Source organism: Alosa pseudoharengus, unplaced genomic scaffold, assembly GCF_046254945.1.
Source record: "Alosa pseudoharengus isolate Yale_2024_CS ecotype anadromous, Long Island Sound unplaced genomic scaffold, YU_APseudo_1.1 YU_APseudo_1.1_scf_18, whole genome shotgun sequence".
Taxonomy (NCBI): Eukaryota; Metazoa; Chordata; class Actinopteri; order Clupeiformes; family Clupeidae; genus Alosa; species Alosa pseudoharengus.
This window is the reverse complement of record NW_027468650.1, coordinates 37368138-37388256: the sequence shown is the minus strand read 5'-3', so window position 1 is coordinate 37388256 and position 20119 is coordinate 37368138. Positions and strand designations below refer to the sequence as shown.

At 37.5% G+C, this 20119-nt stretch overlaps 1 protein-coding gene across 1 annotated transcript in view; it reads right to left on the bottom strand.

Moving 5' to 3' along the window:
• The window catches only part of LOC143131793 (uncharacterized), a 97840-nt gene extending 89640 nt beyond the window's left edge, over window positions 1-8200 (bottom strand). Inside the window, exon 1 of the mRNA XM_076291385.1 lies at window positions 8050-8200. Within this exon, the coding sequence (XP_076147500.1) occupies window positions 8050-8166 (117 nt within the window). The 5' untranslated portion in view covers window positions 8167-8200. The remainder of the gene's footprint in view (window positions 1-8049) is intronic.
• Window positions 8201-20119: the final 11919 nt, after the last annotated feature.

Below are 20119 nucleotides of genomic sequence, written 5' to 3'. Positions count from 1 at the left end.
CATCTGCTAGGTGGCTATATAGTTCGTTTCTAGCAAACAGAAAATGTCAAGATAGCTAAATGTCATTACATCCTCTAATTGTCAACATTTTATTGTCCATAATATTTAATAAATGTGGTGCAAATGAGGCTTGAGTCAGTGGATTCATTTATGAAAAGTGAGCAGCAAGTCAGGCAAAATGGGAATTATGAAAACCGTTTAGACTCTATGGGCTAAACCCCGAATGTTTTCAACTGCCCTGCATATTGATTGAAACTATCGGGCAGTGTGATTGATCTGTATTGTTGAAAACCTAAAACAAATGAAATATTCGACTTCATGTTATACAAGCAGAACTAAACTATGTTTGGGGGAAATATTAGATTCCCACTTTTACAGCCTATAGGCCTTAGGTCTATTCGAGAGATGCGCTAAAGCACAGCCAGCAGGTATGGTGCGTAATGGAGATTCCAAAGCGCTCTTATTTGGTCAAAACCAAGGACAGTGATCGAGGATAGGTACGTCCGTCCTTTTTACAATGCAACAAACTATTTAAAGAGCATCAAGCTATTCAAATCTCTATTATGTAAGCACAAATAATATAACAGTATATTAGCCAGTCATTTTTATTAGGTTAAACAGTGATTTGATAAAGTTTTTTTAAGGCCCACCCACAATTGGTCTGGCCCATCCGAAACTGGAATCCTGGCGCTGTGCCTGGTGCTAGAGCTCTCAGCTGTGTTTGGACCACATTCGGGTACTCTGTTGCAGCACTCATGGGACAACCGCCACACTACACAATTTGTGTCAGGGTCTCTCACTAGAAGTGTGGAGGGGCCTCAGGCATCTAAGAGTGCCTACGACTCAGCCAACATCTAGGCTGGAGGCCCGAGCATGGAAGCCGGGGGACCTTAGACAGGTTCCCTTAGGCTCCCTGTTTCCTATAGAATTTTAAGGTCATGTTAATTACTTACAAAGCTCTGAATGGCACAGCACCTTCATACATTTCTGAGCTTTTAACATCTTATCAACCACAAGGAAACTTAGATCTTCCAATGTTTTTAATTGTAACCAAAGTGCTCCACAAGCAAAGTGGAGAAGCTGCTTTTAACCATTATGCACCAAAGCTATGGAACACCATGCCTCTGTACATCAAGCAGGCGAGCTCAGTGGATATCTTTAAAAAAAGACCTGAAAACATACCTATATAATGAGAGCTTTTAGTTAACTCATCTTATCTTGTAGACTACTTTTTCAGATTATTCTACATTTGACTGCTGTTATTAGAGCTGCAGCTAGCCAGAAGCAGATGGGCTCCCCCTATTAAGTCGAGTTCTGCTCAAGGTTTCTTCCAGGAATATGGGAGATTTTCCTTGCCACTGTTGTCATATGGCATGCTTGGGTTAAGGCTGCCAGTTTTCTGGTCGCTGTGTTCCTTAAACATCTGTATATAAATTCATATAATCACAACAATTACTAAGGACATGACTGCTGTATTTCTGACAGTGGTGGGTAGAGTACTGAAAATCTATACTCAAGTACAAGTACAATTACAATTACTTCCTTCAAAATCTACTTGAGTAAAAGTAAATATTCCAATTGGACAAACCTACTCGAGTAAATAAAAGCAAAAAAGTACTTTGTTATTAAGTTACTCAAATTACAAGTTACTTTTCATTTTTGTATTGATGTGCTTGGATCAGTGAAAAAGACATAACAGGCCCTATTTGGCGATCTAAAACACATGGTCACTGGTGAATAGCTTAAATACATTTAGGGGTTTGTCCAGTCCACACTCGGGGTGGTTTTGTTATCAAACATCAGGCGCCTGGTGCAAAAAGGCGGCTCTTATGTTTCTTAATCAGTCATGGGTGTGTTTTCGGCATAACATCCTTTAAACAAATCAGAATGACACCTGTCATTCCCTTTAGAAGCAAGCACTGCAACTTCAAACAGCGCATCAGTATTTTGATAGTCAGTGGTGCATTTGAAGGAATCAAATTGAAACACAACTACCAAAGAAAAACAAATCAGGCTGACAGAGGGAGAATGGTAGAGGGAGAGAGGAAAAGAAGAGAGACAATAACAATATAGGCCATCAAACAAATTTACACTAAACATGTAATTTAACTTCAGCTCTGCGGATATGACAAAAGGCAAGAGCATTGTAGGAACACAACTACCAATATGAAACACTAACCAGGCTGGCGGGGGGGGGGGGGGGACATGATGGCTAGAAAAAGCTACCAACCATTACATTTTGGTTAAGCAATGTACAAAATATCCCATACAATAATTGCTGCATTTATTAAGCAAGTTACATTCTGTCAACCCTTCCTGAAGCATACATTCTACTAGTTATACCAGGGTCTCCAACCTTTTAGGGAATGAGGGTTACCTGAAGGATCCAAAATCATAGGCCTACTCATTTGAAACAAACAGACCCTCACTCCTTTTTTGCGAGGGTGATCCTCCTAAATAATAGACCTATATGATTTTTACATTTAAGTTATCAATATTATGTAGGCCTATGAGCCTTTATATATGAAGCAACTGTATTTTCATCTGATTCTTCAATACTTCGATATCAATATGCAACACTATACAAATAAAGCTTATTATTAAAGCTTTTTGGATTTAAACATGGAAACAATTGTATCACAGCTTGCTAGGGTAAGGTTATGGTTGGTTTGGCAGGTTATAATGATAAGTAAGCGTGAAAGTATATTAGGTGGGAAATATTTTAGGTGTGCCAGGCTGACGATTGGGTGTCTCAGCCGCATATGCTGCATAAACGGTCAATACAAGTTTTTAATTGTTAACCCATTGTCTTGTTGACCATGTTAGCTTATGTCAAGCTATCAGTGGTGGACATTACTTGAGTACATTTACTCAATTACTGCACTTTAGTCGCTTTTTCATGTATCTGTACTTTACTTGAGTATGTTAATTTTGTTAAACTTTTTACTTTTACTCCAGTACATTTCGAGGCCAAATATCTTACTTTTTACTTGAAGTACAGCTGAAGTTCCTTTTGGAAAAAAAGACTACAAATACATGTGTACTTACATGTATATTTTGTATTAAGCAAGCTACAGTAGGCTTTAAATAATGGTGTTGCCTAACCTATGTTATTGTCATATCCACTATTTACTGTACCTTATTGACCCCTTTTCACAATATTGATGTTACCATAACTAGCCTCTTGACGCCATCGAGCAAATGATAGACAATGATAGACAATCTGACACTGTCAAACACAAAAGGCAACATCTTGATTTGGTCCGAAAGTGTAAAGCATTCAACAAAGAAAAATGTGGTTACTTTGAAGTATCTAAGATATCACATTAGTTATTTTTTAGTTCTTTCTACATACAACAATTATTAGCTGATTTTGTCCTTGAATGGAGGAGAAAGGCTCAATGAATGCCTATGTCTGTGCCGAATCATTTCAACAATAGTAAATGCAACTAGTCATAATACATTTCAGGACTTTTACTTTCAATACTTAAGTACATTTGAAGGCAAGTAATTTTGTACTTCCACTCAAGTGGAAATGTAAAAGGAGGACTTTTACTGGAGTAACATTTGACCATGTATATCTCTACTTTCACTCAAGTACAGGATTTGTGTACTTCGTCCACCACTGCAAGCTATTATCGTAGATGATGAATGGTCACTGTGTTTTTTAACCCTAAGCCTGTCTTTGTTCATGTTGATGTTGAGTTTGACTTGTGACTTGGCCTCTCATTTTACGTGATTGATGATTGATGAAGTGAACATCAATGGACAGTGTTAGCTAACACTCTTATGCCTAATGTAGTGAGTGTTCAAGCTACGGAGAAAATTAAATAAAGTATGAATTTTTCATGCTTTGTTTCGATGCACAGTTGGTGGCGACAATGTAGGCCTACAATGTTGAAAACGTCAGCCACAACATAATGACATCACTTATTTTCCAACCCAGCCCTCAGCCCCCCTCGCATGAAACAGCTTCCAGCGCACCTGCACCCCTGGTTACTCGGTCTGATGCACCTTACAACTCGGAATTGTAGTTGAGAACGTCAGTTATAATGGCCCACGTATTAATTAAATGTTGGGTTTAACCGGGCTCGGGCTCATAATTACAGTTAATGTGTCGGGCCGGGTCGGGTTGGGCACAACGTGCACGGGCTCGGGTAGGGTCGGGCTTGATTTTCTGGGCCCGATCTACTCAAAGCGGCAACAGCCGACGTTCCTAACCCTGCTCACAAGTGCCACCTGATGGTTGTTTGGGTCATTGCAGCTTCACTGGGGAAATATAAATAAAAGACGCGTGATTCACGCGTGAAGCCGGACAATTCCAAGTGGTACCCATTGTACGTGAGGTGAGTTGAATTGCTAGGACAGCTGCTTGATGACTAGGGTCTAACTCGTGCCGTGGCAGCACTTTTACCCTCTAGTTCCATATAATATTTTCCTTGCGCACATAGTGCAGAAACATGCTCCTGGTTGCCGGAGTTTTTGACACCAACTTCCAAAGGGCTTTTCGTCTCTACCCACCTCATCTATCCAAGACCAATGCCATTTATTCTTTATACCTTTATCGACAAGTTTGGTGTCCCCTGGCTTCATAAAGTTGCACTCTATGACTTTGGCTACGTTTTGCATTGCCAGTGTGGGAAACACATTCGTAGTGTATGGGAAACACAAAAAAAATTTGCACGTGAGAACATGCAAACGCGAACCTGATTCCCCCCCCCCGCATACACGTCGGTACGCCGGAAATCTGACGTGGCGCCGGAGCGCTATCAGGCCTGAAAACAACGTTTATCCTGCAGAGGAGTTACTTATATCTCGTGACAGTGCGTCTTCAGCTGTGCTCCATACATGTCTCTCGCCTCTCCCCTAATCACTTTTGAAAATGATGGTGAATAACTACTCATCATGAGATGTACAGTATTTCGTAATATTTTAATTCTAACTATGTTTCCTGTAGTAATCGTGCAATTTGTAATGTTTTGCATGGACGTGCGCTGGTGGGCATTCAGGGATGATATGATGCATTGTGCACCCGCCAATATGACTGTTGACAATGCACTCTTAAAATAACATATAAACAACTCGCCATAGACTTCTGACCTGGTTTCTCTTGGTCAGTGGCGTAATGCGTTTTAGGTGATTTTTAGACAATGCGCTAGGCCACTCCCTAGGTTGTTAATTACCACACCCCTGGGCGCATTGTTTAAAAAATAGATGTGCAAAATAAGAAAATAAACTTTGCGCCCGGTGGAAAATGAGTTTTATGCCTTGCGCCAGGGTGCAAAATAGTGGCCTATATCTTAATGTCTGATGTGGAAGAGTCGTCCAAAGCTGAAAGCCAGGTCTCTGTGGGCTCACAGGCTGAGGAGGATTTGAGTGTATAAATCACATCTTCATTTACTTCATTATATATTCATGGTGAAGTTTCAGGTTGGATATTTGACTGGTTGAAACCGGTCAAATTAACTTCACCGCGGTGCCAATTAGTTCAAATAAAAGGCGAGTACAGATGAATGTAGGCTATACTCTATTTGTCACACACATTTTAGTAAAGCAAGGTTAAGTGGAATCTTGGTGTTGCCTTCACCTTCCGTTACAAGCTGTTTTATCATTGTTCAGCAGAGGACACTGTAGCAAAGCTGCTGAACATTTAATGCTCGTATGCCTTGATTGCCTTGCTCTAATTGTTGGTCTCGACTTTAGGCCTACCTACACACTGAGCTCTGCTGTCCAGTGGTAGAATGTAACGAAGTACAAATACTTCGTTACTGTACTTAAGTAACAAAATTCCACGTATTTTTACTTTACTAGTGCATACTTTTGACTTTTACTTCGCTACATTTTACAGCAATTATCTGTACTTTTACTCCGCGACATTTCTACAACACCATCGTTCCTTTTTACGATACATTTTATGATCAGTTTTTTTTCTCTCTGACAAACACGTTTGTTTTACCAGGGGGCGGGGTTGCTACCAAAGATTCTGGAGCGCTACGTGCCCAGCTTCTAAATCTTTGAAACATAAGCTTAGTCTAGACCAGGCAAAGCGTGAGCTTGTAGCCATCTGCATTCGGTACGCTATATTCACCAGACCCATGGCTACACTGGACATGCAACTGTGTTCTGTGCCTTTCTCTGTTTGTTATCTGCAGCGTTAGGACCTCCTCTCCGATGAGATTGCTATCCGCGGATCAGCAAAGTTACAGGCTATGCCCATGCTTCTGTCACACGTCTGATCATTTGCGGCACAAATGAATGGTCTACTATTATAGAACCGCTGGCCGAAAAAAACTTTTTCCAGATTAGGAAATATTTCTTAATTGTGTGTGATCAAATAAAGAGGCATAGCCTACAATTGGGGGGTAGTAATGTGAGCGCTCATTCAATGTCTATGTGCGTCTGCGCAAGTGAAACTGAACCTAATCATAAAGACGCCTTTCTCAGCAATTTTTCTGTTCAATCAGCAGAATTGGCATTACGATCCACCCAACGTTTCCCTTGTCTACCCGTTACTCTCGTGTTTTGCTGAATGATATTTTACTCAGCAGATCACCCTATAGATAACCAGAATTAGTCTCTAGAATTGTAGGTCAGAATGTAAACTGGGCCACAGATGGTAGGCTAAGCACAATTGCATTAGCTTAAAACTATAGTATAACCTAAAACTAGCTTAATTAAAATGCCACAGCCCATACAGATTTTTTTAGAATATAGATATTAAGAGAAAAGATAATTATGCAAATACTTTTACTTTTAATACTTAAAGTACATTTAAAAACAGGTTCTTTTTACTTTTACTTGGTTGTCATTGTGGTACTTTTACTTTTACTAAAGTAAATATTTCTCTGTGTATTTGTACTTTTACTTAAGTACTGAGTTTCAATACTTCCTCCACCACTGCCGCTGTCACATATCTGCACTGAGAACTGTGTCTTATCATTGTTCAGTAGGTGACCCGGTGTTTTGATTAAAGCACACACTTTTGTTTAATCGCAAACTGTATAACCCTATACATATACATAATAAGCTTTATTTGTATAGCACCTTTATATTGTATAGCACACAGAATGCAGCTCAAATTGCTTTACATTTGGAGCATGTAACACAATAGTAGAGATTTAGGCTACTAAAGAGGTTTTCTTCAGGGTTTCCCTTTCATCTTTTCTTTTTGGGAGATTTTAATTTCTACATTTTGTTTTCCTCTGGCACCTAGGCTACCTTTATGTAAAAAAACTGAAGTAAAAGCAACATTTGTAATGTTTATTGTGCCCTTTATTTTGTTGGGAAAAGCTCTTGCAACGGTGATTTCTACAATTTCTTTGTTCTTTTGTATTTTTATTTCACCTACTGAAATGATCTAAAGCAACAGGAAGCCTTGTTGTAAGATGGATTACCCTCTGTTTTAATAAAATGTAACATTATTATTATTATTATTATTATTATTATTATTATTATTTTATTTGGATACATTTGTCATAACATAAACATGGAACAAAATGGAAAAAGATAATTAACTATTAATTTCTACCAAGCACAAGGGTTCATTTAAACTTAAGAAATTGCTTTACAATAGACTCTGGTATGATACATTTAATACATTTATTTATTCATTCACATCACTTTTCACCAAGAGGCCTGAAAATACCTAATAAGTCTTATTTTTTTAGACTTCCAACAGAGACAAGTTCGGATATAATATAAATATAGTATCAATATTCTATTTGCTATTCTACAGCATAGCCTTTAGGGCTTGAAGCTTGGCATGAAGCAATTGTGACGCATTTGTAGAAACATTTAATGGAATTTTCCATCCTCCTGCACGTCACATGTGTCTTCTTCACAACAGAGAAACTACAACATTGCAAAACAATAAATTCTCAACAGTATAATTTGCTATAATTTATATCACAGAATCAGAATTTATATAAAAGTTAACACTTTGCCACGTACATTTGGTTAATGTCCACTGAGCCATGATATAAACAACTAATTTCAACGCAGAAGTGGCATAACCATAATACCATTAAACAACTAATAAAGGCCTCTTACTTGTGACATGATATCCTGATCTTTGGTACCATCCCTGTTCACATCTACGCAGTTCTGCCCATCTGCAAGTAGGCAGCCTTGCAAGCAGAACAAACAGATCCAGAGTGCAACTTCCATAGCTTTGAGTGTCTGTGTGATCACAGCAACCAGGAATCCATTTTATACCCACAGCTTAATGGGAACCAGATGGGGAAGTACCATGCAATGGCAAACTCAGCTACTCATAACAAAACCAGTAGTTTACATGACTCAAACTATATGAAGAAAACTCCATGTATACACATACTCAGTGGAAATTTACAGTATATAAGGAGGCTAAAATGTGTTATGTATTATGTATATACTAGTCTACAATCCAAGGCTATCTTTAGCTACATATATAAAGTCTCTTCATGCCAGAAAACTGTGGTTCTTTTCAGCCATGTCAGAGAGCATTCTCCCTTTTGTAAAACCACCAAAAACCACAGACAAAAGAGAAAAACAGAATGAGCAAAAGAATGTCTGAACAGTAAAATAAATAATCCATGCCTTTAAATCTAACCATTCCAACACTTGTGTTTGTCTTTTTTTGTTGCTTGATATGATACAGTAGCCTATGTACTGAAACTCATGGAATTCTTGAAATATTTCTGTTACAGCCTTATTGGTATCGTATTTACATAGACACACCCTATGTGTTTCTACTTTTTCTCATCATTTCAGGCCAAGCAAGTATGCCAAACTAGAGAATGTAATTCCTGGGAATTACGAGTGCATGAAAATGGAAAAATGGCTGCTGAATAAAATATTGTTGAATATTGTTTAAAATCTAATCCAAGTAAAAAGATGGAGGTCAGATAGAGAAAAAAGTTTGGTGAGGAGTTTTAGTTGATGACAACTGACAGTTGGAATAGTTGAACATTTAAAAAGTTGGATAGTTTAAATCAGAGCCATATAAAGGTAGAATTGCGACAATGGGTGTTAAAAATTCGTTAAGGTCACGTGGTTCATGTAAACTTCAAATAGTTCCCGGAAGTGATTGACAATGGATTAGAATGCATTAAATAGTACTGTTCAATGATAGACAGAGCCACGATTTTGGGTAATTGACAGTCAATAAGTGCATTGATATACAATATTTATAACACAGTGTAATTATTGTGCAAACTATGTAGCTATCCTACCATTACAACAATATTAAATTAAATTCCAGACCTTATATATTAGCCTGCTATAGCCTATAAGGTGACCTTTTGTCCGCCCTTTTACGTATGTGTCAATTAATTAATTCTGCACTTTTTAAAATTAAACCACTTAAATCCATAGCCTAGATGAGCATTGCACATAACGTTACAATGTTGTCATGGTAAAGCTGGTAAAGCTGGTAAATGGCCAAGAAACGTCACATCAGAAAACTTGTAGGCTACAAACGCAAAATTACACCTAATGACCGCTTGTTTGTAGTGTAGCCTAGTGCTGCCTAATTGAAATGGGATAGGCAAGGTTTATCTTAAATTAGGCTATTATGTGTGGCAGGCCCGGGGTGGGTAATCGGGAGAATCGGGAGAATTCCCGGTGGGCCGCTTCACTTTTGGGCCGGTCGAGGAAAAAAATATTGACATTTGTCACGTTAGTCTAACTTCTCTTAAAGTAGGCTACACGTTCCGCATTCTGTGCATGGCACCGTTGCCTCTGCATGGGTTGTAGCCTACCGTGTGAGGGAGTTCTCCCCTCCCAAAGAGAGTTGGTTGGGTCCATATAGCCTGTCTTTTCCAAAAAAAGTTTTCTCAGATAGGGATAGCCGGGCCGGCCCTACAGTAGCCATAAGCGTCAGGAAGGATGGATGGTAGAAAGAGGCCAGGAGGGACTGAAACGGCCAGGTAGATGCTGCTAAATGTGCCAAGCTTCTAGATTAGGCCTACAGACAAAAGTGGCAACTGGTAAAGAGAGATAGCTATAGGCAATGATTATTAGCAGTTATTGGGCTAATATTGGACGTTTGTAACGTTGTCAAGCTATTTGCAAGCAACATATTACATTTCTTAAAATATTAGCCTTTTGTATCCGATTCATAGACTTTGCAGTATGCAAATATTAATAACAAAACTGAAGTTTGATCTGTGTAGGCCTATGCGGTAAAAATTGTAGCCTCTGAGCAGCAGATCAACCAGTCGACCACTGAAAATTATGAGCCCGAAATTAGTGATAAAGAGGCCATGACTACAGGGACAAGTAGAGAGGATAAATTAAAGTTATTTAATGTAAGAAAGAGCCAAATATGTATGCTACATGATGAACCTATATGCCTTGTTTGCTTAAAAGAGGGTGTAGTAAAGGAGTAGGCTAAATCACCCAACAACAATAGGCCTATAGCCTATACCCATGCAAAAAACATGTAGCCTAAACATTAGTTCAATATGCCTCTTTGTGGAAGCGTGGGATAGGCTACATTTCAAAGGCTTTCTTTCTTTCTGTTTTTGTTAACTTGTGGAATAGTGGAATATTTTTTGTTAACTTCTCAGTTGAAGTGAACTAATATAACCTTTACACATTTGTTGAACCATGGTACTAATAAAAACTACAGGATGGTAAGAGCTGAAATGTTGCTTCATTTATCCAATTTCCACCACTATGGAAAACGTGGGCCGGTCTTGGGCCTGAAACTCCCGGGCTGAAAAGTGGCCCCACTCCGGCCCTGATGTGTGGCAAATTATTCGGGCTTTTAGCCTCTTTTAATTTATTTGATGAGGAACTGATAAAAACTGAGCAGCAGAAAGGTGTCATAGTCAATACATAAATAGTTCTTCCTAGGCAACTTCTTCTTATTACAGTGCATGAAAATGCACTGTACTATTCTTCCTAGGCAACTTCTTCTTCTTATTACGGTGCATGAAAATGCACTGTACTGTTCTTCCTAGGCAACTTCTTCTTATTATTATTATTATTCCGCTTACCACTTTTTCTAGATGCTAGTTAGCATAGTTAGCATAACTACTAAAAATGATTAGCTAAGTTAGCTAAGTAACATGGTTAGCATTTTTAGCAAAACTGCTAAAAATGATTAGCTAGGTTAGCTAAGTAACATGGTTAACATAGTTAGCATGCTAACATGTTAGCATGTTAGTTAGCATAGTTAGCATAACTACTAAAAATGATTAGCTAAGTTAGCTAAGTAACATGGTTAACATAGTTAACATGCTAGCATTGCTAACATATTTAGCATGTTTAGCAAAACTGCTAGAACATTTTACTTAAGTTAGCTAAGTACCATGTTTAGCATGTTAGCATTGCTAACACTACTATAAAACATTAGCTAAGTAACATGGTTAGCAGAATTAAAAATCTTAGCATAACTGCTAGCAAACATTAGAGCCGTTCCAACTTTCAGTTATCGTCAAATATCTACCTATACACAGCCATTAAACTATTTGAATATCAACATTCATTAAACTGCTAGAAAACGTTAGCTAAGTAGCATGGTTAGCAGGTTAGCATTGCTAGCACTGCTATAAAAAATTAGCTAAGTAGCATGGTTAGCATAGTTAAACATTTTAGCATAACTGCTAGCAAACATTAGAGCCATTCCAACTTTCAGTAGTCGTCAAATATCTACCTATACACAGCCATTAAACTATTTGAATATCAACATTCATTCAACTTCCAGTCTGTCAACAACTTTTAAACTATTTACCTTCAACTTTTAAACGGTCTACTTTTAAACTATCATTAAACTATCTATTAAACTAGCTGTCTATCAACAACTTTTAAACTATCTACATTCAGCTTTTAAACAGTCTACTTTTAAACTATCAACTTGTATTAAGCTATGCAACCACCATGTCTATCTTAGCATCACCGTAGTAACCATCTCTGTATTATCTGTTTAAACTATACATGATATTTTACATCACAATTTTAGCATTTTCATGCACTGGTAATTCCTTGGAATTGCATTTCTAGTTATTATTATTCCGCTTACCACTTTTTCCGTACGCAATTTTTCTTGAACAGTTTAACTTAGAAACGTCATTCAAACTTTGTAACATAGGTCTTCAAACAGATCGGGTTGGTATGACTTTTCAACTTTGAAACTTTTATACTTTTTAAACTATTAAAGAAAAACTTTTTAAAAATCCCCATAGACTTAACATTGCCGATTGTGACATCATAATACGGCCGTTAAGCAATTAGAAACCTATGGCAGGTGTTCAGGCCACCTGCAGCCTCAGGCTTTAAGCATACAATCTGGGTCAATTGAGACTACACATCCTATTCAACCGTTTCCTCTGCCCAAAACTGTTTCAAAATAAAAGTCCTCACTACAATAATCCACTGTTAAACAATGTAACCCATTAAACTACTGAACTTTTTACATTCAACTTTTAAACGGTCTACTTTTAAACTATCATTAAACTATCTATCTATTAAACTAGCTGTCTATCAACAACTTTTAACTTGTCATCAACTATGTCAACACTTTTCATCAACTATGACTCCTACCCACTGTAGCTAGTTAGCATGGTTAACAAAGTTAGCATGTTAGCATTGCTAACATTGTTAGCATTTTTAACAAAACTGCTAAAAATGATTAGCTAGGTTAGCTAAGTCACATGGTTAGCATAGTTAGCATGCTAGCATGTTAACATGTTAGTTAGCATTTTTAGCAAAACTGCTAAAAATGATTAGCTAGGTTAGCTAAGTAACATGGTTAACAAAATTAGCATGTTAGCATGCTAGTTAGCATAGTTAGCATAACTGCTAAAAATGATTAGCTAAGTTAGCTAAGTCACATGGTTAGCATAGTTAGCATGCTAACATGTTAGCATGCTAGTTAGCATAGTTAGGATAACTGCTAAAAATGATTAGCGAAGTTAGCTAAGTCACATGGTGAACATAGTTAACATGCTAACATGCTAGTTAGCATAGTTAGCATAACTATTAAAAATGATTAGCGAAGTTACCTAAGTCATATGGTTAACATAATTAGCATGTTAGCATGCTAGTTAGCATAACTAATAAAAATGATTAGCTATGTAAGGCCCGTCTTTTGCCCAAACCTTATGCATTTCTAAAGAATGCCTTTTTGCATTCAATTTACATGTGTGGGTGCCTGTGCTTGATCTGTATTGTCTTAGCTGGCCATGGCCAAAGATCCCCAACACCCGCTCATGCATAAAGTGACCATTTGGTCCTTGTTCTGGCCCCTCTACTCACAGATAACTCAGTCCTGGGCCTACTTGATGTCTTGTGGTGAGATAGGCCAACCTCATTATCATACAGTATTGCTCTGTAAATATGTGTTGTGAATAATACATTCATGTTTGGTCTTGAATTAATACTTGTAACATGGGCAACAGTCTGATCATAGTTTCGTTACAATTGAATGTATCTGTGCATAGTTCTAGACCAGTGGCGATTGCTGCTCTTTGGAACAGGGGAAGCTCTGATAAAAATGGTAAATTATTAAATTAATATTATTAAGGTGCTGTATTGTTCTTTGAGGGCAAAAAGTATCCCAAACAGTAGGCTATAGAGTTGGCATGGCAGACATGGCATGTAGCCTACACAAGCTACCTAATTTAGCCTAAATACACAACTGGAACAAAAGCAAGTCACAAACTCTGTAACTCCACATTACGGTTTTATTTACAGTATGCTATTTACAAAGACAAATAGAAACCGACTGTATTCCTCCCAAATTATGAGAATTTGAGCTGTAACTTGCCTTGTCTCTCGGCTTCACCTGCCAACACTAACGTTAACGCATCCCTGCCTTGAACTTGAACCACTTCCTGTCAGATCGCGACATATGCTGTCAATCAAAAAGAGTCCAGCCTCTATAACGGTTCCTCCAATCATCATACAGAAGCTTGGCGTCCGGGCCATCCCACTGTCCCATTCACTCCCAGAGACGCCGGGCTTCCCTGGAAATGACGATTTTGTGGCGCTTGTCCAATAAACGTGTAGCTTTTCTGCACTGAGATCAGCCCACTCTGTAGTGCCATTGAAAGCCAGTGAAGCCGAGCGTCTATGGGTTTTTTGCATGGTTTTTTGATAGATCGTGTTGTTACAGCAATGTATTACGGGTGCGAAATCACGATAAATGACCGGCAAAACCTTATTGCTGAACAAACTAGCCATGAAGTTGAACATTTTTTCAGCATGTTCTAGTTGGAATAGTAGGCTAGAAGCTAATGTAACAGTGTTATTTGATGCGATTTTCCGTGATATTTTAGAGGAGGCTGAGCTTCCCCTGTAGTCTTAGAGCAATCGCCTCTGTTCTAGACTAGGAATTACACTGTAGCATAAAGTTATGATATCCACCAGGGCCACACCCATCCACCTCAGACAACAAAGGCTCTGATGAGTCGGGGGTGGCCCAAGTGAATGATAAAAGTGGAGGCTCTGGTCCTCCTGGGCTCTCTTCTCTTCTGTCCTCTTCTGTCTTTTTCCCATCTTCTTCTTTCCCATCTTGGACCTCTTCTCTGGGTCTCTCTCTTTCCCCCCTTTCTCTCTCCCTCCCTCTCTCTCTTTCTCTCTCCCCTTTTCTCTATCTCTGGGTTTGTGTTGTTTTGTCGGTTGTCTTTGGCTTGTCGGGTTTGCCTCTGTGAGTTGGTTGGGTTTCCTTTGTTGCCATTTGCTGCTTTGTTGCGGTGGACCATGTGAGTTTGCTTGTGCATTCAACTGAGGTGATGTGTGTTGCATTTGCTTTTGAGGCTTGGTGCCTGTTGGGTTGTTCATTTGCCTGCCAGTGGTGTGTCTTCGGTTCCCGTGGTGTGCCATGCCATTCTCCTCCATGGCTGATAGGATAGTTGCTTGGTAATTGATTGGTGATACAAATTATTAATCAAATGGAGTCAGATCAACGAGTATGTAATAATATCATTGCCATTTAACTCTTCACCCTACTTGTCCACACAAGCTCCTTTAAGTGATGATATAGCTCGACGTCTCTATGTTTCAGAGGCTATATATATATCATTTTCTGAGCGTTTTCTTACAGCTAGGTTAGCTAAGTCATATGGTTAGCATAGTTAACATTTTAACATTGTTAACATGCTAGTTAGCATAGTAACTTGGTTAGCATTGTTAACATAGTTAGCATAACTGCTAGCAAACATTGGAGCCAACATGTTAGCATGCTAGTTAGCATAGTAACTTGGTTAGCATTGTTATCTTTGTTAACATAGTTAGCATAACTGCTAGCAAACATTGGAGCCAACATGTTAGCATGCTAGTTAGCATAGTTAACATAACTGCTAAAAATGATTAGCTAAGTAAGCTAAGTCACATGGTTAGCATAGTTAGCATGTTAACATTGCTAACATTGTTAGCATTTTTAACAAAACTGCTAAAAATGTTAAGTTAGCTAAGTAACATGGTTAGCATAGTTAGCATGCTAGTTAGCATAACTACTAAAAATGATTAGCTAGGTTAGCTAAGTCACATGGTTAGCATAGTTAGCATGTTAGCATTGTTAACATGTTAGTCAGCATAGTTAGCATAACTACTAAAAATGATTAGCTAGGTTAGCTAAGTCACATAATTCACATAGTTAGCATGGTTAGCATAGTTAACATTGCTAGCATGTTTATCAAAACTGCTAGAAAACGTTAGCTAAGTTAGCTAAGTAGCATGGTTAGCATTGCTAGCACTGCTATAAAACATTAGCTAAGTAGCATGGTTAGCATAGTTAAAAATCTTAGCATAACTGCTAGCAAACATTAGAGCCATTTCAACTTTTAGTTATCGTCAAATATCTACCTATACACAGCCATTAAACTATTTGAATATCAACATTCATTAAACTTCCAGTCTGTCAACAACTTTTAAACTATTTACCTTCAACTTTTAAACAGTCTACTTTTAAACTATCATTAAACTATCTATTAAACTAGCTGTCTATCAACAACTTTTAAACTATCTACTGTCTATCAACAACTTTTAAACTATCTACATTCAGCTTTTAAACAGTCTACTTTTAAACTATCAACTTTTATTAACCCTTTGCAGACAGCCCATTCTAATTTCGGTACCCCAGTACCGATGACATTCAGTCTAATAACTCCGCCATACCCCAGCTGATTTTATTAATGAAAACTTCCTCATAAACGTCACATCATAAGCTTTACAGAGATATGATTGGTTAAGGCAGGGATTCCCAAACTGTGGTACGCGTACCCCCGGTGGTACGCGAGCTGCTTCTAGGGGGTACGCGAGATGAAAAGGGCTATGGCGGACAGGTGTAAAATTAACATTTTAAATCTTTTGTGATTAATTCATGAATAAATACACAATTTCGAATCAGGTCATAATGATATGGAAACATGAAATTAAAGGATATCATTTATAAACTCTGTATGTGTTCATCAAAAAAAGGGCAGCTTATTAAACATGACCCCTGTTATAGAATGCGTTACGTTTTTATGTGTTTATGTGTCGGATGGTGGGGGTACGCGAGCCGAGTCGGAATGTAGGCGGTGGTACGCGGGGGGGAAAGTTTGGGAACTGCTGGGTTAAGGGATTTGTGGCGCGAATTTTTTTCACTACTTGAAGAGAAAACATGAAGTTGAAATGTCACTCTGCCTGCCACATCTGAAGGAGCAACGCTGACTGTCACCATACATCAGAAGTCATAACATCGTTTGAAGGACAAACTGGTGGATCAACTGAGGTAAAACAGTATATTTATGTGTTGTTATTACCACATATCAACGTTATTACTTCAAAATTTTTATTTAGCCATTTTTAGCAGTATTTGCACCGTGTGTGACCGTAACTTTGCGTCTGTGTTCACTTCAGCCGGTATTATTTGCTGGTATTTTAGCAAACTGTTATCTTTAGTAAACTGTTATTATTTTCAATGATTTTGGGGCGGTAACTATGAGTAAAACATGATAAGCCAACTACTAGGACTGTCACTTTAGAGATGTATTCAGTTTTGAATGAAATAGCCTGTCATGTAATGCTACAGCAACTCATTAACGTTAGCTGTAAGTATGCTAGGTCTAGCACCGTGGTAAAGTTGGTTTTATATTGGACGTTGGATATTCGACACATTCGAAAAATCTATTTAGCACTTCTAGCAATCTATTTAGTTTGTGTCAAACCAACTTTAATGTGTTTAAACAAGGCCTGCCTATATTACACAAAGCTTCTTTTGTCCAAAAACCCATGTTTTGATTTTATGAATTTTTTAGGCTGATAAAAGATTTCAATCTATTATGCGGCTTCACCTTTTGACTTACCCATACTAAAACACATCTCCTGAACTCGGCTTACTGCCCTTTCTAGTACACAAAGCTTCTTTTTCCCTAAAACCTACTCTTTGATTTTATACAATTTTTAATGTTAAATGTTTCAAATCTATTATGCGGCTTGCCCTTTTGACCTACCCATGTCAAAACACATCTGGTGAACTCGGATTACTGCTCTATATAGTACACAAAGCTTCTTTTTCCCAAAAATCCATTCTTTGATTTTATAAATATTTTTTAATGTAAAAAAAATGCTTTAAATGCTTTAAATCTATTATGCGGCTTGACCTTTCGACTTACCCATGTCAAAACACATCTGTTGCACTCAGCTAACTTGCCTACATAGTACACAAAGCTTCTTTTTTTCAAAAACGCACTCTTTGATTTTATATACATTTTTTACTATTCAAAAATGCTATAAATCTATTATGTGCCTTCCCCTTTCGACTTACCCATATCAAAACACATCTGTTGCACTCAGCTAACTTGCCTACATAGTACACAAAGCTTCTTTTTTTCAAAAACGTACTCTTTGATTTTATATACATTTTTTACTATTCAAAAATGCTATAAATCTATTATGCGGCTTCCCCTTTCGACTTACCCATGTCAAAACACATCTGTTGCACTCAGCTAACTGGCCTTCATAGTACACAAAGCTTCTTTTTTTCAAAAACTCACTCTTTGATTTTATATAAATTGTTACTATTCAAAAATGCTATAAATCTATTATGTGCCTTCACCTTTTGACCTACCCATATCAAAACACATCTGCTGCACTCGGCTAACTGCCCTACATAGTACACAAAGCTTATTTTTTTCAAAAACGCACTCTTTGATTTTATATTATTTTTTTACTATTCAAAAATGCTATAAATCTATTATTGGGCAGCCGTGGCCCACTGGTTAGCACTCTGGACTTGTAACCGGAGGGTTGCCGGTTCGAGCCCCGACCAGTAGGCCGCGGCTGAAGTGCCCTTGAGCAAGGCACCTAACCCCTCACTGCTCCCCGAGCGCCGCCATTGTAGCAGGCAGCTCACTGCGCCGGGATTAGTGTGTGCTTCACCTCACTGTGTGTTCACTGTGTGCTGTTTGTGTTTCACTAATTCACCGATTGTGTTAAAAGCAGAGACCAAATTTCCCTCACAGGATCAAAAAAGTATATATACTTATACATATACTTATACTTATGTGCCTTCACCTTTTGACCTACCCATGTCAAAACACATCTGTTGCACTCGGCTAACTGCCCTACATAGTACACAAAGCTTCTTTTTTCCAAAAATGCACTCTTTGATTTTATATTATTTTTTTATTATTCAAAAATGCTATAAATCTATTATGTGCCTTCACCTTTTGACCTACCCATGTCAAAACACATCTGTTGCACTCGGCTAACTGCCCTACATAGTACACAAAGCTTCTTTTTTTCAAAAACGCACTCTTTGATTTTATATTAATTTTTACTATTCAAAAATGCTATAAATCTATTATGCGGCTTGACCTTTTGACCTACCCATGTCAAAACACATCTGCTGCACTCGGCTAACTGCCCTACATAGTACACAAAGCTTCTTTTTTCCAAAAATGCACTCTTTGATTTTATATTATTTTTTTATTATTCAAAAATGCTATAAATCTATTATGTGCCTTCACCTTTTGACCTACCCATGTCAAAACACATCTGTTGCACTCGGCTAACTGCCCTACATAGTACACAAAGCTTCTTTTTTTCAAAAACGCACTCTTTGATTTTATATTAATTTTTACTATTCAAAAATGCTATAAATCTATTATGCGGCTTGACCTTTTGACCTACCCATGTCAAAACACATCTGCTGCACTCGGCTAACTGTCCTACATAGTACACAAAGCTTCTTTTTTCCAAAAACTCACTCTTTGATTTTATATTAATTTTTTACTATTCAAAAATGCAAAAAAACAAGCTACCTCTTTGTAGGTAGACATACATCATTTATATTTATTAAGTTAACTATATTTTGTTTTCCATCCAAAGTTCCATTTGGCTGTGTAAATCAACTGGATTTTTTTATATTTTCAATAAATGCATAATATAGATTTATAGCATTTTTTGATAATAAAACATCGGTAACACTTTATAATAACTACACACAATTCATAATTTATTAAGCCTTTGTTACTTATTAGTTAATGGTTTGTTCATCATTAGTAATTTCTCATTTATCATCAGTAAAGCATTTGTTCACACAGTTATAAATAGTTTGTTCATAGTAAATAAGCCTATATCTAAAATATGTTTATACATTATTGTTAATACTTAATAAATGATGCAATAATATGTTTTTGATTAAATAATATTTCCATTATTTAACAGTTGTAACATACACATGCACTAATGATTAGTTAGGGTGAGGATACATATTTTATAAACCACTTCCTAATACTATAATTCATAATTAACTCAGGAGTTACAAGTGGTTAGTTAATGATATTTTGTGAGCTCATCTAAAGTGAGGACTTTTTATGCCTTGCAACACAAGCCACCGTGTGAATAAGACAAATTGCAAGCATGCAACAAAGTTCACCTTGCACAAAGCGACTTATATGAACACTGCATTAGTTAAAAATGATAGTTTTCATATTTACGAAAAACAAACATACAGACCGTAACTCTGTAAGAGAAATAATTATTTAAAAGTGCATAGGTGTTCTCTGTTCGTGTATATTCCCAACAGGAGACCACTATTATCTGGTGTGTAATCCTGGGGAAAAGCCTTGGGTTAGCCCCAATCCTCAATGGAAACACTGCCAATGGTGAACCCATCAAACAATCACTGAAATTGTGCCATGTC